Source organism: Callorhinus ursinus, unplaced genomic scaffold (genome assembly GCF_003265705.2).
Source record: "Callorhinus ursinus isolate GAN/ISIS: 27379988/994484 unplaced genomic scaffold, GSC_fseal_2.0 scaffold2, whole genome shotgun sequence".
Taxonomy (NCBI): domain Eukaryota; kingdom Metazoa; phylum Chordata; class Mammalia; order Carnivora; family Otariidae; genus Callorhinus; species Callorhinus ursinus.
The window spans coordinates 4975481-4996427 of NW_027397064.1; the positions used below are offsets into that span (position 1 = coordinate 4975481).

Sequence of the window (20947 nt, forward strand, 5' to 3'; positions counted from 1 at the left end):
AACTTCTCTAATTATTGCCAAATCGCTTTCCCAAATGGCTATTCAGTTAGTGCTCTGTCCAGTAATAGAAGAGAGCCCCTTTCCCACATTACTGCCACAAGTGGGCGCCACTCTGGGGAGGGCGGCGGGGCCGGAGGTGTGAAACGTATTGCAGTTTGCATTTCTGGGGTACTGACTTTTCAAGTGTCCTCTCAGGACTGTCTCTCTCATTGGCCTTGTTTTTTCTGATCTGGGTATATCCTGGATGCCAAGTTGATTATACAAACCAATGTAGTTTTGTATAAATTGCAAGTAACTTCTTCCATCTGTGACGTGTCCTTGAACTTTATGGCATCTTACTGTACAGAAGTTATATTTTAACTGAGTCAGATAGCTGAACCCTTTTATTTTTCCTGGCATCTGCTGTTAACTTTTTAGAGAAAACCAGACAAGTCTCAGGATTAAAAATACTCTATTGTCTTGCATCTTTGCTTTTCAAATTTAGGTCTAGGAACCATCTGGAGATGTTCTGCTTGGGCACGAAGGGGATAACACCTGGTTGTATGTCCCATAGCTCTTTCCTCCGCCGCCACCCCCCGACCCCTGCACCCTGGCTGCCACCCTCCTTACTCGGATGCCTATCACAGTCCCTAGCAGCAGACACCTCTTTTCCCTTCAAGGGTGGGGTTCTGGGGGGCCGAGGCTGGACAGCCGCCTGCCTCCCCTCACCGTCTGGCACGATGCCCGCAGCGGACTGCACCAAGGTGGATTCAGACCCTCTGGGCTGAGGGGGCTGTTGGACACACGCACACTCCGGGGAAGCGTTGGGTCCAAATTCTCCCTCTGCCCCACTGTCTTGGCTCTGGCGTGTTGTCACCTTAGAGTCAGAAATCTGCACTCCCAACGGCAACGGAGGTTTATTTCAAGGGGAGGAAAGAAAGGGATGCTGATTATTTTAGAACAATGCTTTTCTTAACAAACTAAATTAAAAATGTTTTGCCTTGCTGCGGTGCGGCTTTGGTTTGGCACTCGGAGGAGGCAGTTTACACTTTACGTTCGAACCATCTAGCAAAGTCCTCCGGAGGAAGCCCAAAGCGGGTGCTGGCTACATGTATCCAAGATGTTGAGAGTCTCCAGGGCTGCCTTGCGGACCCCAGGATCCAAGTCGAGCTGCAGCTCCTGGAGAGCTGAGAGTGAGCACAGAGGAGAGAATCAGGACCTGGCGTGGCAGCGCCCTCCACCCTGGGCGGCTGAGCTGGTGGGAGGCCTTGCCCCCCTGCCCCCAGCCACCTGTGCAGCATGGGGCTCACGTGGGCTGCAGAGGGGAACCCCGTGTTTGCAGGCAGAGGATGGCAGGTGGAGCTGTGTCTGCACACACATCCCCCCATCCGAGCTTCCACTACTTCTCTACCAGGGACAGAAAGATCACCCACAGAACCCGAGCGCCGTGTGGATCAGTGGAAGGAATCAGGGTGGAAACGTTTCGTAAATATTTATGATGGGGAGGCGGGCCGGAGGCACGGGGCACGAAAGGACTCCACGCCCAAATAGCTGTCTTCCTGGAAAGCCCTCTGCAGGCCCATGCGTCCTTCCGTGCCCCGATCACACAAGGAAGGGTCGGCTGGCTCTTCCCTGGGCGGTTTCTCTGAGCTCCCCAAATGAGGTTAGTGGGCTCGGTATGAGTGAGCCTCTACTACTTACAATTCCTTAATGTCGGAAAGTCCAGTTTTCTCAGATGATGTGCAGACATCTGCTTCATAATAATTCCTAAAATGAGAGCCAGCGAAATGCTCATCACACAAATATTAGGTCAGCGAGAGAGTCTGTTTTACCTTTTGAGATAACTGTTTAGGACTCCACTGAAGATGCCTAATTGAGAATCAGGCAGGTGTGAAGCAAAGTGGGAGAGGACGCAGAGAAGGGAACTTCCACTGAGTCTGGCCCCTACCCTGCTGCCTGTCCCCCTCCCACTCCAGGTCCGGGGCTGGCCCTCAATGTCCCTCCCGCATCAGGAGACATCCCCACTCACCTGCCAGGTTGCAGGCAGAAATTCTGATCCTTGGCAAGTTACTATTAACGTAGGTCATTGTTTCTAGCAAGAAGCTATAGAGCACAGCAGGTTTTTTCTGAGTCTGCAAAAGACAAAGGATGGACAGAGCCATCATGGAGGATGAGGTCCTAGAGATCGGCTACTCACGGAGTGTGTTCCCATCTGTCTGATGTGGGAGGGTCTGCCCAGAAAGGGCAAGTGCTCATCCCAGCACCACACAGCAAATTAGTAGCTGGACGACGTAAGGACCTTCAGACTCCTGTTACATTCCGTCTGACCAGAGGAGAGATGATATTGTCTGCAAATGGCGTGGCTGTCCAATACCGTGGCCGCTGGCCACATATGGCCCTTGAGCACTTGAAATGTGACTAGTCTGAACTAAGTATGAAGAGCCTCCTGCATTTTGATGACAGGAACTCAAAAATGTAAAATATCACACCAATAATTTGTACATTGATTACATTTTGAAATGACAATGGTTTGGATCCACCGGGTTGAGTCAAATCTATTATTCAGTTTGGTTTCAGCTCTTTCACTTTTCTTAACGTAGCGGCCAGAAAATGTACGGGTATGTGGCTTGCATTGTGGCTCTGTTGGAAGGTGCTGGTCTTGATGCTTCACGTCCAGAAGGTGAGCACAGGGTCGGAAGTCTACGGCAGCCGCGACCCTAAACCCCAAGCCCCAGAGCGGCCAACCTCCAACAGGCCCATGGCCCTCAGCTTCCTCACCAAGATGGAGCACAGCGTTGTCTGGAACACGGTCATCCCATCAGCCGTACTGCTGTCCCTTCGGCCCGAGCTGCTCTCCAGGGCCTTCCAGCCCCAGAAGTGCACACACTGAAACATGGTGGCCATGCAAGCCTGGAGGGACAGCGGGCCGAGGATGGAGGGAGGGCGTCAGGCAGACCAAGGGGGCTCACATGGCAGGGCTGACGTCCCACCGATAGGCCAGAGGGCAGCCCTGGAGAACCTTCAGGAAGCCACAGAAGGGTACCTGGGACCGGAGCCCTGCCAGCTTATATAGTGGCTGTGTGTGCATTTACGAAAGACCCCTTGGGGGCGGATGTAGCCCACTTGCGCCCTCGGCCAGCACCTCGGTGCCCTCGGCAGCCCTGCCTGGGACCCGCCCCTCCAGGATGTTGGGGTCAGGAGCCTGGCGGGAGTCGGGAGGGATGCCCTCACCAACCTACGGGTGCCACCGTCCCACCCCGCCCCACGTGGACACGCGCAGGATTCGTGGGACCCCAGAACCGGAGACCGAGGCGCTAGCTGAGCACGAGCTGCTGAGTACCCCACAGCTCACTGGGAGGCGGCAGAACAGCCTCTAATCCCAGCCCCCTCCCCGTGTCCCTCCCCAGTCCCCCCAGGAAGACGGGGAGAGAGAAGACAGACGTCAGGGTCAGGGGCCCGCACGGGGTGAGGGGCAGCCATCAGACAGGTGGGAGCTGGGGGAGGAGCTCAAACGGCAGAGGAGATGGGCCTCCGTCGGGAGGAGAACCGCGGTGTGCAGGGCCAGGCCGGGCACCCCTCCCTCGCCACCCCCAGCAGCCCCAGCACTGGCCTGCCCCCCGGGGAGCCGCTGAGGAGGGATTTAAGGTGAGCTTTAAGCGCCACCGAGTCATCACACCCAAGAGTGATGGCAAGCTCTAGAATCCACTGGAAGAGAAGGGTGCTGGGGCAGAGGATGCCTGCAGGCAGCCACCACAGAAGAAAACTACACCGTGTGCCCCCACAGAGCGGTTTGCGGGCTGTCTGAACGGCCCCCTCCCCAGCCTGGCATGGGGAACTGGGCCGGCCAAGGGAGGCGGGGCAGAGACCCCCCCACACATTCTCCTTTTTGGGGCCAGCGGCCCCGACACTTTGGAGGGAGGAGGGAGGAGGGCCCGTCTTACCTGGGCTGCGTCCGGGCAGGGGTCCTGGCAGTGCAGCATGAGGGGGATCCAGGCTCTTCTCACTTCCTCCTTGAAGAAGTGCTTCTTGGAGCTCCTGACCACCTTCGCCAGCTTCCCGAACAAGACGAAGGCTTTTAAACGCAGCAGCTCGCTCTCCTGTGGCCGAGATGCACAAACGTGTCCTGAAATCCGGGAAGCAGGGAGCCCAACAAAGCCCTAGCTGCTCTCCGTGGACCCTTCCAACCACCTTGGCCCCTGCCAAGGCTTCTGGATCGTTCCACCAGCGTGGAGGCTCTCCCGCAGGGCTCTCGGGACTGGGCACCATTCTGGCACCCGTGACCTTCTCTTCCCCAGAGGAGGCCCGAGTCGGAGGTGAGCGCACACCGCCGCCTGGCAGAGGGCCTGCCCAGTACCTCACAGGTGCCCGAGGAGCAGCTGTAGGCTGCAAGGAATTCGAAGGGGAAGCTCACACCCTAAGAGCGGGGGAGGGGGCCCATGAGTCCTCGAGCAAGAGTTTCTGGTGTTCTTTCACAAGATCCCACGATCAGCTAGCGGATGCATCGACGCCAAGGCAAACCTGCGACCCCTTCTGTCCCAGAGCATGCCTTTTCTTTAGGGGAGAAGTGCTCAGCCATTGGCTGAGGAGGCATTTGGGGAACCCCCCCCCAACCCGGAGAGCCAGGGCCCAGTGAGGCAGTAATCTAGACTCACGTTGTCAAAGAAGGCCCTGCAATGCTCACAGATGATGCCAAACGAGGACCCCATGTCTCCCTCCCGGAGCTCAGCCAGGATCTTGGCCAGGGCCTCCATGCCCTCGGAGGTCACGCTGGTGTTCACGGGCTCCCTCAGGGAGTCCAGGCACTTCTCGAGCAACAGCTTCCGGTACTGCCTCACCTGGGGCAGGGGGAGGGGGAGCGCGAGGAGCTTCAGTCTCCACCTGCTTCACCTCCCTGCTTGACCAGAACACACCAGCCCCAGACCCTCAGCCCGCCGGGCCGTGCACGCCGGGCCCCTGGGCTCAGGGTCGGGCGCAGCACCTTCTTGGGGGCACCAAGGGCCATGTTGCCGAGGGCACGCAGCGAGAGCACCCTCAAAGCCTCGTCCTCCTGGTCCGCGCCCTTCTCCAGCATCCACACCGTGGGCTTCAGCAGCTTCTCCTGGTACAGAACCGGGTCGCTCATGAACTAGAAAAGAGAACTTTTTGACAGCTATGCCCCTTGTGGGCCCCTTTCTCAGCCACAGGACCGGACGTGTGACTAGATCCAATGCACAGAGCGGTCTACTGTGAATAGGAGAGGACCCAGAGCCCCAGCTCCTGAGGACCAGCGCGTGGCTCCAGCTGGGGCCCCTGGCCAGTCACTTAGAACCCCTCCGAGCCTCGGCCTCCCCACCTGCAAGAAGGGGCTGACACCAGAGCCTGCCTCACAGAGCTGTTGTGAGGCTTCATAAGGAAATGTGTGGGGAAAGCCTCGCAAGCGTGACCTATAGGAATAGGTTCATTCGGTGAACCTGGCATAGCAGCTCCCGTGAGCAGGAGCCCGGCCCCCTGGGTCTCGGCAAGGGCATGAACTTCACTCCGGGACTCAGAGAGTCCCAGCCAGCTCCCAGCACTCAGGGTGTCCGGACCTCAGGCCAAGGGGGACGCCTCTGGCTTGTGTGTGTGCATGCATGCACACATACGCACATTTTAAATAAACCTAAAGAAAACTAAAACTAAACACCAAATTGGTCACCCCCAAAAGGAAATTTACTATCCAGCCCTTTATAGAAAATGTTTGCCGACCCCACCCTAGGAGGATGTTGGGCTCCTAAGGCATGTTGGGAATCATGCAGTCAACACAATTCCTCCTAAAATTTTTCTGGCCAATTTCCGCAGGACCCTGTAAGAGCCTCAACTGCTCAGGAGGGTCACTGGGCCCCAGTGGCCGTCACCACCACCACCACTCTTCCCTGGACTTCACGCCTGGCAAAGCCTTGTTGGCTCCTCAAGGCCTTCCCACAAAGCCTTCCCCAGCACCATCGATCCCGGCAAGAGCCAAGGTGCCCTCATCCGGGCCCCTGGGTGTTGCCGGCACTCAGCACAGCACGCCTCACTTAGCTGTGCACCCCAGGTCTCGGGACCACTTTCCCCACAGTGCGCACCCTGGATCACTCATGTCCCCCGAGGGGTGGGACAGTCACCTGCCCCTTGACTCAGATGGCCCTCAGAGCCTGGGCTCCTGCCCCTTGGAGGAGCCAGGGCAGGGCACTGGGGGCGGGGGGGTAACAAGCAGCCCCCGCCCCAGCTCACCCAGCCCTCTGCGCCCCAAGCCTCACCTCCACGCAGACCGCCGTGCTGCTGATGCGGCAGCTGAGGACATCCGAGTCCATGCCTCTGAGCACCAGCTCCGACAGTCGCTGCCTGTACCCCTCCACGCTCCGCATGCACAGCCTGCAGGGGGGATGCAGCCAAGGGGTGGGGAAGGCCTCTCGGCTGCTGCCTTGCAGAGCTGCTCTGCGGGCACGCACCCCCCAGGGCACATCCCTTAACCTCTCTGGGCCTCTCCCTCCTCGCCAGGGGGGTTTGGTCAGGGTGTCACTGGAGTACCTACTTTTCATTATTTTTTCTAAAAAGGGACCAGAATGAGGGCCACTCATGAGTGACCAGGACCCAGGAAGTAGCTTTCCGTCCTGGCCCAGCTTGGAAGCCCCGGGTGGCCTTGGGTGAGCCCCACCCTGCCTCTGACCTCACATCTCCTGTCTTGGAGCAGAAAGCGTTGGAATAAAAGATTCCCTTTGCCCTACATGCTGCCGTCCCAGAGTCTGGAACATGGGTCAACTTGGCAATCCCTCAGAAGCCAGGCATTCAGCCGTGACCTAGACCTTCCAGCAAGAAGACGATGGCCCCGCAAGTCCCACTGCCCAGGCCTGGGAGGCTGGGTGCCCACCTGGCGAGCAGGCCCACCCCTCGCAGGAATGTGGAGCTGCTCTGCAGGAGGGCCCATACGCCCTGCTCCTCCAGGGTGTGAACCAGCTGCTCATTGTTGAGTCTTCTGAACAAAAGCTGCATGGACTTGATCGTGACCCTGGAAGAAGGTGCAACTATAGCCCAGAGGAACTGCCCCGCTGGGAGCACCCACCGCGGGGCAAACGCCGCACCCAGGTTGGAGAAACAGGGGTCCCCATGCCTGCTGGGCCTAGCTTAAGGGGCTAAGGGAGATCACATGAGGGAGTGCGTCTGCAAACAAACAAAACCACACCGTGCTGGACTCATGTGAGGGAGGGTTGTAAGATCTGCTTCCAGAAACTTCTCTCCACCAGGAGAGGACCGCAAGTCCTCTTGGAGGTGGTGGAGGTCACTCTTGGGGTCCTTGACTTTGAAGAGGCAGCGTCCAGCTCAGGCCCACTGCCTTGCACCCCATGCCCCCCCACCCCACCGTCGAGAACACCTCTGCAGATTGATCTCCTCGGGCAGCGTCCCCGTGTGGACCAGTCTCCATGTCTTCAGGACAGGCGACACAGCTTCTGGCCCCTGGCTACTGCTGAGCTGCAGCAGGAGGGTGTACACAAGGTCTGGGAAGAGGTCCAAGAGCTTGTCGTCCATATCCATCTTCTGGATGAGAAGGTGGATGGTGCACAGGGTCTGCAGGGAGAAGGGGTAGGGTATCGGGGCTCCTACTCAGAGCCCCCAAGGAGCCCTGGGGCCTGCCTCTGTGACTCACCATCAGAGGATCCACCGCGGCCAGACGCCAGATGTCAGCTTTGGACGTCGCGTTGGCCCTGGGGGTGAACCTCGACTGCAGCCGGCCCATCAGCCCGTGGAGCATCGTCCGGGCAAAGGGCACATTCTCTGCCACAGCCAGCCACACCTCCGTCAGGTGGCTAACCAAAGACAGGAGACAAAGCCACTGTGGGTCTCCCACCTTGGGCCCTGGCAGGTAAGAGCCTCTTTGGACCCCCAGGCAGCCCCCTGAATAGCGGCTGAACTCTGGAGGCTGAACCTCAGGGCGGTGGAGTGCGTTGCCAAAGGTCACATAAGCAGAACCCAGGTCCATGACTCCGTGCTCAGCTCCCTTCCTCTGCCACAGCGCCCTCGGACACACAGCCCCACTGCTAGATGACCTTAGAGGTCCCCACCAGGCCTCCTATCTGATGACTTCATAGGTCCATCCAGCAACAGCTGCCAAGTACCCAGCTTGTCAGGCTGGTCCTAAGCGGCTGGCTGATCACAAAGCACCTCCTCCTCCTGACACACCTTTGAGGAAGATGCTTTCAGCTCCGTAGCCCACACAAGAGGAAGGGGGGCCTGCAGAGGTCAGGTGCCAGATGACAGTTTGAAGCAGACCCCCATCCCCAAGTCCAAGCCCGTGGCTCTGCTGAGAAGGGAAGGTCCCCAGGACAGCGACTTCACAGGCCCCGTGTGCATAGGCACAGGGGAGTGGGGAGCCGGGGGTGGGGGGGCTCTAAAGGGCTAAAGCGGCAAGTCCACTGAGATCAAATCAAACAAGGAGAGGTGCATGCAGCCTATGTGAATCCACAAGGCCAAATGCACAAGTGCAGGGAGGCGAGTTTGGGGGTTCATGTGGCGGGACGCCTGGTGGTAGGAACTGAATGGACGGTGGGCCCATGAGCTCACCAGCAACCGCTTCCCATGAAGAAGCCCTTGGGGTGTAAGGAAGCAAGAAAGCAGGACCTCAGCCTGCAACAGCAAGAAATAACCACATGAGCCTGGGGGAGCCAACGCCCCAGCTCCGCCGTCCCCAGACCCCTGGCCACGGACCCTGTGAGGTGAGGACAGGGCTTGTTCTGAGCTTCCAAGCTCGGGGCAATTTGTTACACAGCGAGAGCTAACCAGTGCAGGGACAGCCAGCACCACCCGGCCACCGAGGCCATGCTGCACACTGTCCCCCACCCCAGCGCTGCTCTGAAAGCCACTAACCCCCACCAGATCAAGCAATCTGCCCTGTCCTCACTCCTGATGAGAAGCCAGCCTTGCGTTTCACACAGGGCAGCCTTTGAGGTCCTTGACCTGAGGCCTCTCCGTTCGTGTCACAGCATGCTGAGTGACATCCACCACCTGTCCCTCCCCCTACAGTCTCAAGGCTTTTCTTCCCTCGGCAGCCTTGGCTGGTCTGGGGACACCTGCCCACCCCTTTCTGTGAGTCCTGGTCCCATCCTAAACACACTCCCCCAGGCCGGTGAGATCGTGCTGGCTGCCTGAGTGACACCTGAGTGACAGAGCCACAGGGACTCAGCCGTCTGCAGATAACACCGGGAAGCAGGGGGTCAGGCTGCTTTAATGTGAGACCTCCCTCTCAGGGCCGCCGCATGTGGAAGGAAAGAGGGACAGAGTAGGGGCGCCTGGGTGGTTCAGTCGTTAAGCGTCTGCCTTCGGCTCAGGTCGTGATCCCAGGGTCCTGGGATTGAGTCCCGCATCGGGGTCCCTGCTCCGCGGGAAGCCTGCTTCTCCCTCCCCCATTCCCCCTGCTTGTGTTCCCTCTCTCTCAGTGTCTCTCTCTGTCAAACAAATAAATAAAATCTTAAAAAAAAAAAAAAAGAAAGAAAGAAAGAAAAAGAAAAGAAAGAGGGACAGAGTGGAGCTCCTCCAGAGGCCCGCTCAGGCCTTGGTGACCACATCCTCGGGTGTATCCTGGGGAAGCCCAAACTTGGAGAGGGCCCGGAGCTCTGTCCTCTGCAGGGAATGAAAGGGCTGCTGCGGGCAGAGTCCCGAGGGGATGACCAGGACTCGTGAGAAGCTACGGGATCTGGACTCCAGCTCCAGAGGACGGAACTGAGACGCTGGGGCTCTGGGTCCGTGGTCCCCAGAGGCTGTACCTCCCACAGGAGATGCAGGGAGAGGCTTGGACCCATCCCAGCTTCAGACCTGGCACTGCTCGAGGGCCCTGTCCTCTGGGACACGTCCATGGTGGTGAGGTGGGCCTGGTCTGGGGTGCAAAGGGGGCTGTGACTCCCTGTCCAGGGCACCCACCTCTCCATGGGCAGGGGCTGCCTCAGGAGCGACGTGAGGACAGTCTCCTGGTGGTAGTGCGCCAGCAGGAGGATGCCCTCAATGAGGAGACGCCGCACCTCCAGGTGATCCACCACGGGCAGCTGGACCAGGATGGCGCCCAGGATCTCATCCACCTGGGGAGGGGCGGGCATCACCGGCACAGACTGGACCCCCATGGCCCTCTGCCCTTGCCCACTGCACACCCCTCCTCCAGGGCCCCTTCCCCAACTGGATGATGGGGAGGCTAAACCGCCAGCGCATCATTTGGTCTCTTCTTGGATTTGATCAGGTTTTCTGTGTGGAAGGCAGTATGCTCCAGGAGAGCGAGCCACGGGCCTCTAGTCCACTGTCCACCTACTAACTGGGCTACCTTCACCTTGTTTCTTTCTCATTCTAGAACTCTACTCCCTCCTCCTCTTTACAAGCAAGGGTTTGGGGAGACCTCAGCAAGCGTAGCTGGGCCCTTGCTTGTCCCTCTAGCCTGGGTATAGTGGACAGCCCCAGGCCCTAAGTGGCCCAGCCACGGCTCTGCCACCTTGTCCTCCAGTTCCTTGGCCCGCATCTGGAGGCAGGTGCCTATCCAGGTGACGGAGGCCTTATCATGCTGTAGGTCCAGGGCCCCGATGTTCTCACAGAGCTTCCGGATGAGCGAGACCACCTCATCGCAGCTAAATTGCATGCAAGCCACCTAGGACCAGAGCAGACCACTCCTGGGGTCCAACAACCAAGTTGCCACCACTGACATCCCCCCCACTTCTGCCCAACACCACGGCCCCAGCCCAGCCCCCCAGCCCCTCTCAAACCATTGCCGGGGCCTCCTCCCCGCCTCCCTGCCCCACCCAATCGCCGACCTTCTCGGGATGTTACTCCTCTACCTCAAAGACTCAAAGCTCAGCCCAGCTTTCCAAGGCTTCTGGCATGTGCCCCCAACTTCTCCCACACCTCACTTACCTGACACCACCCGCCCCACCTGAACCCCGCTCAGGAAGCTCCACCCAAATGTTCCCCATCCTGTCTCAGGGTGCGCCCTGAGCCCTGACACCCTGCAACCTCCTCCTGCCACCCCTAAGCCCCCCTGCTCCAGAAAGCTGCCTCTGCCCCCCAAGGCAGAAGTGACTCGGCCCCTCTGCAGAGTTCGGGTGGCTCTGGGCATTCAGCCATCAGTGTGCCCATGTGCTGACACCTCTGTGCGAGGCTCTATGTTTAATTCTCTCTGGGGCCCTCTACCCCAAGTGCAGCACGCCATAGGGATGGAGACAAGGTAGGCGGGTAAGTACCTACTATGTGCCAGGCACCGCCGTGGGGATCTTATACATTGCAGGCCATTTAGGTACAGAGGGCATGAGCTGGGCCAAAAGCCATGGGAACTGAGGCCTCGGGAGGAAGGGGAAGGCTGCCTGGCCAGGCTGAACAAGGTCCCACACCCCAGAGATGGTCCAAGCACCAGAGTCCAGCCCAGGAGCCCACACCACATTCCCAGCTCATCACCTTGGCGATTCTGGAAGATGCACTAAAAATCTTCTCCACATCCAAGCCCTGGAGATCCTCCTTACATTTTGCAAGCTCCAGCTCCTTGGAAGGGCCCCATGAGGAGCAGGTCTGGCTTGCTGTTGGGAAAATAAACAATCAGAAGGACAAAGGGCCCATCTATAGGCCACATCAGGGTGGCCTACTGGCCTGGCCCACAGGGCTCCCTGGCTCCGCAGGCCCGGACCACCCTTCAGTGTCTGGACATCCCATCCCTTCTTGCTTTGGTTTTCATTGTCCTACCCCCCCCAAACCACCTCTACACACAGCCCTGGGAGGCTACCAGCCACCAAGCCAGAGACAAAGTCTCCCCCTTTGAAGCTCACCACCCTGCATTCACCCCTGAGCTCATCTCTGGTCACTTCTGCTGTGTCCTTGGTATCTGTGAGCGGATCTTTTCCCAGTGAGGCCCCTTAGTACCCAGGACAGGCCCTCAATGAGTTGTGTGCCAAACCAGGGAGCCTCTCCTTCTGGAAACTTCCACGGCCTCTGAGCGAGCGCTGCACCCTCTCCACCACTCAGCCAGAATCCATGCTCCCGCGGGATGGCCCCACAGCTAACTCCCCTGCTCTCAGACCTCCCTCCCAACCTTGACGTCCTGATGTCTTGCCCTCCCCATACCATGAAGATCCAGCAGGCCGGACAGGACACCCATGGAGGCCATGCGTGTTCTTCTATGGGAGTCACAGGTACAAGGGGCGACGAGTCCCACCAGCGAGCCAAACTGCCCCAGCTTCAGGTGGATCTGAGAGACAGGAGACCTCAAGGCTCACACCCTCTGTCTGCTCACGCACACCTGGCGCTGCCCAGGGGCAGCGTAACAGGCAGCCAGAGAGAGTGAGCCCCGCTGGAAAACACCCCAGCGGCGCCCCTGGAGCCTCAGCAGCCAGGATCCGGGGAGTCTGGCTCAGGGCTTGCCCCTCTGGCCTCAGGCCCAGGCTGTGTATCAGGGCACCTGCCTTGTTCCTGTAACTGAGCCCTGGGTTCAAATCTAGCCCCCCCCCACTCACTAGCTGTGTGACCTGGGCAGGGTGCAGAGCCTTGTGCCCTTATGTTCCTCGTTCATAAAGGGGAGATAATTCGCGGTGTTTCCTCTTCCAGGAGATGTTGAGAATTGCGTCAGAGACTCCAGACAATGCATTCTGCACAGGATCTGGCTCCAAACCTAGCATGAGGCTAGGCTCTGGCCTTGCTTTGCTGGGCCCGGGCCTCCACCTGAATGGTGCTCCCAGACCACCAGGGGTGCTGTCCATCTTGTTCTCACCAGGCACCAGTTCCCTGACCTGAGGCCGTCCCCACACCCCAGGCCCCGTGCCCCAGGGACACCATTCTCCCAACGCCATCACTGAAGGCCAAGCCATCAAAGAGCATGAGGCCAACAAATGTACAAAGAGCGGTCTCATTGAGCCAGGTCAGAGAGTTAATCAACAAAAACACCTCATTGTTTTTCCAGATTTCGTGATGTTCGTGGTACTTGTCAAGCTCTGTAAAGTTTGTGATTACGTATGGGTTTATTTTCTAAGTAGATATTCCCTTTCCTAACCAATGTGATATTCGTAAGTGTGTGTTCTTTTTCTTAAAAGAGGGCCCTCACCGCTGTATGAGCCTCAGGCCCCACCAAACCTGGATCCATGCTGAGCCACGGCCCACCCCTCTCTTGGCACCCACAGAGCCTCAGGGTTAGCTCCTCGTGGGGCCTCCTCTGCCATTCCCAAACAAGACAGCCTCTTCCCAAGGGACTCTGCAGGGAGCAGAACTCGATTTCAAAAGTGTTCCCTCTTCTCATGAATAGAGACAGGAACTTTTCTGTGGATGCCAGAGCAGCCGGCTGGGGGATCGGGTGCTCGGGGACTCACACAGACACCGATGCTTTGCACATAGATCTGCATGAGATGGAGATGGAGTTTCATGGCCTTCTCCCGCTCCTCTTCTTTCTCCGACAAGATCCACTTTTCCAGGAGCTACGGGTAGAGCCCAGAACACAGAAGGGGCCATTAAAATCCCAAGGCAAGCCTTTCCCAGCCAGCCATTGCCCACCTCGTCTCTCCACTCGGAGTCTGACTTTCAGAGGTGTTGGTTAGCTCTAGACACTTCTGGTTCTCTTTCCAGGCACCCCCATGAGGGAGATGAGGCTGTGGGCAGAGAGGGTGTCCCCACTGTCCTCACCAAGATGGCACTTGGCAGATGTGTTTGGCCCTACTCCAAATGTTTGCCTGCAGGTCAAAGTCCAAGAGCATAACCCGCCTTGCACTCCAGGGCCTAGATGTTCATGCACACAGTAACAGAGCTTAACAATACATGAAGCAAAACTACCACAACTAAAGGAGAAAGAAACAAGTCCACGGGGAGAGTCAGAGATTTCAGTACCCCGTTCTTAAAAACTGATAGAACAAGAAGACAGAAAGTCAGGAAGGACAGGGAAAACCTGAACAGCACTACCAACCAGCTTCCTGATATTTAGGAACGCTCCACCGGACACAGTACACAGGTGCGCAAAGAACATGCTCCAAGATAGACCATTCTGTGCAATAAAGTAAGCCTGGGTTGATTTAAAAGGATATAAAGTATACAAAGTGTGTCCTCAGACCACGATGGATTTAAAACGGGACTCAAAAACAGGAAGATCTCTGGAAAATCTTCAAACATTTGGGATGTTCTAAATAACCCCAGGGTCCAAGAAGAAATCAGAAGAGAAAATAAGATGTATTTTGAACTGAAACAAAATGAGAACACAACACATATGAATATTTGTGGGATACAGCAGCAAAAAACAAAGTCAGTGGACTCATACTACCTACTCCTGATCACAAGACTTATTATAATGTTACAGTAATCAAGACAGGATGACATCGGTGTAAAGATAGACAAATACAGCAGTGGAGCAGAAGAGGTGCCAGAGACAGACCCACACATACATGGTCAATTGATTTTTGACAAAGACCCAAAGATAATTCAACGGAGAAAATTCTCTCCAGCAAATGGTACTGGAACAACTGGTTGTGCACAAACAAACAAAATTTGCTCCATACCTCACAACTCATACAAAACTTAACTCAAAATGTACCCTAGACTTCCTTGTGAAACCTGAAACTACAACCTCCTAAAAGAAAATCTTTGTGACCTTAGGTCAGGCACAGATTTCTTAGATAGAATATCAACACCACGATCCATAAAAGAAAATGAATGGTAAATCAGACTTCGTCCACATTTTAAAACTTCTGTTTTTCAAAAGACACTGTGAGATCAATGAAAACACAAGTCACAGACTGTGGGGAAAGATTTGTAAATCACATATCTGATAAGGACTTGTATTCAGAATATATAAAACCTCCGAAAACCCAATAATAAGAAAGCAAACAACCCAATTAAAAAAAAAAAAACTAGCCAATACCTTTCAAAAATGCCAAGATTATGGAAAATAAAGGAAGACTGAGGAATTGTTCCAGATTAAAGGAGACTAAAGAGACGTGGCAAGTAAATGCACTGTGTAATCCAGTTTAGACCCCGAATTGGGGAAAATAGCTATAAAGGATATTATTGGGACAATTCATGAAATTTGAATATTGGCCATAGATTAAAATATAGCATTGTATCGACATTACAGTTCCCTGATTTTGATCACTGTACTGTTGTGTTCTTGTTCTTGATGTCTGCAACTAACTCTCCAAGGTTCAAGGTGTGTATGTGTGTGTGTGTGTGTGTGTGTGTGTGTGTGTGTGTGTGTAAAACAAGAAAGAGAAGGGAAGAGAAAGAGAGGAAAAGAAAATGTGACAACCTATTAAGAACTGTGAATCTGGGTGAAGGGTATACAGGAGTTCTTCATACTGTTCTTGCAACTTTTCAGCAAATCTGAAATTTTACCAAAATAAAATTACTAAAGCAATCTTAACACATTCCCCAGTTTTCCATAGACTCTGGCCCTCAGGCCAGCCTTCTGGGAGGGGTGGCCATCCCTAGCTCCTAGCCCTCCACCAAGGAACTCACATGTACCATCTCCTGCAGCCCCTTGGGGTCCAGCTGCCTCTGCATAAGGCTCTCCATCAGCTGCTCCAGGGCATGCTTCGCATTCGCATACAGGGTCTATGGCCAAGAGAGGAGAGCACTGGGCAGCAATGAGGGGTTGTGCACAGTCACCCACCAGGACTCTGCAAGGATCCATGCCAGGGCTGAGAAGTATGAGGTGGTCTGAAAATCATCCCTTTACTTCTGCTCAGACTGGGTCATTTATACCCAGAGTCTCATGTGACATATGAGACAACCTCTGAAGAAGAACCCATTTTACAAAGGAGGAAACTGAACCCCCACAGCCCAGTTCTTCTGACTCCTCATCCGGGACCAGGACCTCAGGGCTACCTGTCCACAAAAGGTCTGTCATTCTCCTCCACATTGTTGCTGGGAAACAGCCATCCAGTCAGGAACTACATTTCCCAGCACCCCTTGCCTCTAGTCATACCATGTGACTGAGTTCTGGCCAATGAAAGGTGGGCAGAGTGGCTCATAAATCCTCCATACTCTTGCTCTTCCTCTCCAGGCTGGATGTCAGTACCCACAAGGGACCTACAGCCACGCACTGAAGATAGTGGGGCCTCTGTCAGCCTGGTTCCCAAATAACTGCCTGCAGCAGCTCCATCTCCACCCCCACCACCAACTGGACTTCACTTGAGTGAGAAATAAACTTTCTTCTTGTTAGATCATGGAAACTTGAGGGTCTAGCTGTTACAGCAGTTAGCATCACCTTATACTAACTAATAGGGCCTACTGCACTTTGCTGCCTTTAACCACTCACAGGTGGTTCAGGATGGTGGGCTCTCAGCACTGCCCAAGTTGTTGTAAACTTCGAAGTCCTGACCCAGAAAATGAGGTGGCCCCGAGGGACCTACCTGAATGGACTCATTGTCCTCTGCTGGGGGTTGGAGAGAAATTACAGAACGAATACTGATATCCATCAGTTCATTGTTTTCCTCTGTGGAGTAGAAAGGCTTCAGATTGCTAAGGAAAGAAGTGACAAGAGGAGAGGTCAGAGGGGAATTGAGACCCTACTACCCCACTGCCCAGGGAGGGAGGGAGAGGCCAGCTTCCCCGGCTGGGGGTGCAGGCATGCATCCTTCCCCAGGGGTGCTGGGTCCACCCAGCCCCCAGTATCCAGTGACTGGGTCTGTGATGGATGGGGAGAGCCAGGGGCCCAAGGTCAGCTCTCCCACTTGCTGCCTGCTCGGAGCCTGTCCCTCTCCTTCTCAGAAACTTTCCATTGCTCCTCCCTGGCTATAACCATAGACTCCGCTTCCCAGGCTGGCCCTGGCCCAAGCATTTTCAAGTGTAATACCTGCATCAGCAGGACCATACCACCTTGGAGCTTCTTAGAAATGCAAACTCTCTGGCCCTACCTCAGAGCTACTGAATCAAAAAGTCCGAATGGAGCCCAGCCGTCTGAGCTTCAGTGAACTCTCAGGGGTGGTACTTGGTGCATGCTAGCTCATTCTTCTCCTACCTCTTCATCAATAGTTCTCAAGCCTAGGTGCATACTAGGATCACCTACAGAAGGTCCGAGGTGCCCAAGGGCCACGTCCAGGCTCCAGGGATCCTTATTTAAAGGTCTGGGGTGGAGCCAGGGTACCGGTATTATTCACAGGTCCCCGGTTGGCTCTGTCGTGCCTCCAAGATTGGGAGCCACCGTTCTGCTTAACTTTAAATTCCTGCCCCCCCAAAGAGGTCCTGTATTTTGCCCAGCCGGGAGCTTCTAGCTCCTACCCAAATCCTGCTATTTTGTGTCAGATGCCAAAACCTTCCGATCGCCCCTGTCATATCGACAAAATTGTATCTTGTTAGTAGCCCCCCCCCTTTTTCTGGTCTTAGATTTTTGTTCTTGTTATTCACCCACAAACACTCAGCTCTGACCTATAATTCCTTCTGTATGCGTTCATCTTACCTCTAAGTCCCCGAAGAGATGTTTGTGAAATTTACTTAAAATCTGCCTATGTGCTGTCTCTTAAGGCAACAGGGGGGAATAAAAATGCAACAGGGAAAAAAAGAAGTGAGGGAGTCGAGGTGGGTGTTGGTGGAGCAAGAAAAAAAAATGCAACAGGTAGTTCTGCTACGAGCCCAAATAACTCTGCCCCACGGGTGCAGAATGCCCAGAGACCACCCAACCACCAAACACTAGTGTTACATAACTTCTTCCCCCTTCCCTGCCAGTGAATGGGCAGCTCCAGAAAGGCAAACCTGGGCTATTATATTACTTTGTATTAACTGTATCAGTACCATATCAATCAGTAAATTCCTTGACCCCGCCCAACCCAACTAGAAGGGTGCTATCTCCCTGCTGTCCTATTCAGTGTCACTGTGTGATTTCTTGCTCAGAATATCCCCTAATGGACCGAGGAACAACCCAGCCACCTGCCAGTCACCTCCCAACCCAGGAGAAGAGCCCAACTTGAACTACGGCTGAGAATTAGGGAAAAGACCTGGTGGAAGCAGACCCCACCTCCTAGGGCCGCCCACTGCCCCCAGAGCTGCCCCCCAAGAGCCCTGCTACAGAGGTGGGGAGGCAAAGTAGGTGTGACCCGCCAAGGAGCACTGAGGGGTTGTGTCAGACTTTGCCCCTACCCTTGGAGACACTTGGGGCCGGAACAGGGGCCCAGCTCACCTCAGGTGCGAGAGGGCCTCCATCGCCATGGTCCGCACCGGAGAAACCAGGCTGTCGGTGGCTTCTGCCTTGATGGTGGCCTGCCCGGCACAGCAGGGCGGTGAACGAGCCGCCCAGAGCCCGCCAGTGAGGGCAGTGAGCGTCCTCGGGGTCTGGCCCTCTACGGGGTGGACACGCCCCATACCACATTCTCTCTTTTTAGGATCACCTGGCCATGAGCATTTTAGGGGAGGCAGCCAAATCTGGTGTGGGAAGGAGGGGGGCTCCAGAGAGCCCGGGGGCTTCTCGTCCAGGCCTGCTGCCTCCTTGCTGTGTGTCCTTGGGCAAACGCTTCCCCTGCCCGATCCATCACACGTAAAACAAGGCCTGTTTCTCGGGGCTGTGGCCAGCTAGCATGAGATGGCACACGGACAGCTTCTGGCCCAGAGCGGGAGCGGGAGTGTTCTCTCCCTTCTCGGGGCCTCCTGTTCATCCACCCCTCACTTCTCTCGGGGTCGGCTTCCGACGCAGGGGCAGCATTTCCAGGGACCACGGCATTGGAGGGGGGTGGGGGAGGGTCTGGGGCTGAAGGGCAGTGGCTGCCCACACCTCCATCCGCCTCTGCCAAGGCTTCTTGCCCTTAGTCAGTCGACGTTTTCTAGAACTTACTGAAGCTCTGTGCAAAAAGAGCTTTCAGACTTGCCTGCCGCGGAACCTGCCCCCTAGATCGTCCCTATGGAGAAACACGGGGGCGACGGAGGGGCAGACCCAGTGGACCTCCATCCCCCAGCCCTGAACCAGCCACCTCCAGGCACCACCGGATTCCTGGCCATCACACCCTTTGTCAGATAGACAAATCTCGTACTCAGAACTCCTATAGTTGGATGGAAGCAGAATCAAGACGGGGAGGGGTTTCAGGTACTCCTACAGCCCCCTTGTCCCTCAGACGCCCTGAGGGACCTCTAAAAACCTCTGACCAAGGAGAAGTCACCCAGCAGTTAGACCCCAAAACCGCCCAAGACCAAGGAAGCCCCCCACCCAGCTTACCATTATAATGCCAGTAAGCGTCATCTTTTGGGCAAATTGAAAGTCCTCCAGGTCCTTGATGTTTTTGATGGCATTGGTGACTTGCACCACACTCTTCATGAAGGCCATTTTGAGGCAGAGGTCCTGTGCCCAGACCAAGAAGAGGAAAGGGAAGGAGCGTGCTGTGAGTGAGCCCGAAGACCCCAAGCCACAGCCCTCATAAGGACCCTCCGTCCGCGCCGAAGAAGAGGCAGGGTCAGGGGCACTCTGAGAGATGGCAGGCCTCATTCTGTCCTTCAGCCACCTTGACCAAGCATCTGCCACATGGCCAGGATGCCAGCCAGGAGCCGGACAAGGCATGGATCTCTGCGCCCCGCTGAAAACACCATCTCTGTCCGGCCCCCCCAACCTGTGCCCGAGGACAGCCATGCCCGCCAGGGGGAGCCTTCACTGGCCACGGACACCAAGCCCTGTGGGTCACCACAGAGACAGAATAAGTTGAGATACAATCGTTTTTGCTTTTACAACATGGATGAGCCTTGAGGATGTTATGCTAAATGAAACAAGCCAGTCACAAAAAGGCAAACACCGTGTGACTCCAGTTCCTTGAGATCCCTGTAGTCAAATTCACAGAGACAGAGAGTAGAATGGGGGTTGCCAGGGGCCGGGGAGAGGGGGCATGAGCACATGGTCAGTGGGTGTGGGGTTTCAGTTCCAGAAGATGAAGAGTTCTGCAGACAGCCGGTGGGGACAGTCGTGGGGGACGGCAACATGAGGGTACTTAGTGCCATTGAACCACGTGTTTAAAAATGATTACGACGGCAGATTTTATGGTATGTGTATCTTACCACAATTTTAAAAACAATAATGAAATAACTTTTGCTTTATTCTGTGTTTCTGCCTCCTTGCCATTCCAAGAAAGTAGCAAGTCCCTCGGCCTCCCTGAGGACAGCCCCACTTCTTGTCCCTTGTTAAAGGGCTTGGGTCAGGTGTCAGGAGGGAGGAAGGCAGAGGGAGTGAGCGAGGCTGGGAAGAGAGGGTGCTCATCCTGTGACTTCTGGGACACACACTCACCTGCCCAGCAATGCGGGGAAAGGCAGTTCCCCACCCCCCCCCACAGCAGAGAACACCACAGTTTGAGGCAATGGGCTTCCCAAAAGCTGGGTGTTGGGTCGGGCTCCTGACTGTCTGCTGCGTGGGGATGGGGTGTGCAGATGAGGCAGGTGACTCTCTGCCACCCTGGCTCTGGATGTGGGGGGGGGGTGGCATCCGGGGTTACCTGGCAGCTGCTGGAGTAGTGATGAATGATCTTCGCAGTGATGGGGTTGTCCACGTGGGTGAGGAGCATCTGGGGGTGGCAGTACAAGGCCACACAGCTATACATCACCATGAGGGCGCTCTTCACTGTCTCCCGCCTCCAGGGCTGGTCCTTCTGCGAGCCCAACAAGAAGAGGAAGGACCACTGGAGGTGCGTGTGGGAAGGGAGATCTGCTCAACTTGCCCCTCCGAGGGTGAGCAGGGCCGCCCCAGCTGCACATGGACAGTCTCTGGTCACGTGGCCAAAGGAGCCGTAGAGTCAGCCGAAAGTGCGTCAGCTGATAGTTTTCTGGGTGCCTGAAATGCTCATTCATTTACTCATTCATTCAACATACCTTTATTGAGCACCTACAATTTGCTGGGCACTGGGTACACAGTACCCCCACGGAGGCTTCAGTCCAGCGAGATGCCAGGAGCACCCATTAGCTGGGAGCAGGTGGTTTGTGTGGACACCACTAAACAGAAGCCGCCTGGGCACTCCTCCACGCCTTCACCTGCCAGGCACCTGCTCTGGGCCAGGGGCTCTCGTGATACTGGGAATCCAGT

General features: G+C 55.8%; 1 protein-coding gene across 4 annotated transcripts in view; it reads right to left on the reverse strand.

The window, feature by feature from the left end:
- Positions 1–884: 884 nt before the first annotated feature.
- The window catches only part of MROH2A (maestro heat like repeat family member 2A), a 42595-nt gene continuing 22532 nt past the window's right edge, over positions 885–20947 (reverse strand). For all 4 annotated transcript variants that reach the window (XM_025888002.2, XM_073876933.1, XM_073876930.1 and 1 more), the window contains exons 22-42: positions 20364–20516; positions 19106–19228; positions 18080–18159; positions 16317–16425; positions 15421–15516; positions 13293–13397; positions 12058–12181; positions 11398–11516; positions 10445–10597; positions 9889–10043; positions 7622–7781; positions 7349–7542; positions 6848–6985; positions 6237–6351; positions 4958–5104; positions 4632–4814; positions 3921–4076; positions 2758–2889; positions 2009–2111; positions 1681–1746; positions 885–1166 (exon numbers count right to left, since the gene is read on the reverse strand). In XM_025888002.2, coding sequence (XP_025743787.1) covers positions 1045–1166; positions 1681–1746; positions 2009–2111; positions 2758–2889; positions 3921–4076; positions 4632–4814; positions 4958–5104; positions 6237–6351; positions 6848–6985; positions 7349–7542; positions 7622–7781; positions 9889–10043; positions 10445–10597; positions 11398–11516; positions 12058–12181; positions 13293–13397; positions 15421–15516; positions 16317–16425; positions 18080–18159; positions 19106–19228; positions 20364–20516 — 2733 coding nt within the window. In that variant the 3' untranslated portion in view covers positions 885–1044. The remainder of the gene's footprint in view (positions 1167–1680; positions 1747–2008; positions 2112–2757; positions 2890–3920; positions 4077–4631; positions 4815–4957; positions 5105–6236; positions 6352–6847; positions 6986–7348; positions 7543–7621; positions 7782–9888; positions 10044–10444; positions 10598–11397; positions 11517–12057; positions 12182–13292; positions 13398–15420; positions 15517–16316; positions 16426–18079; positions 18160–19105; positions 19229–20363; positions 20517–20947) is intronic.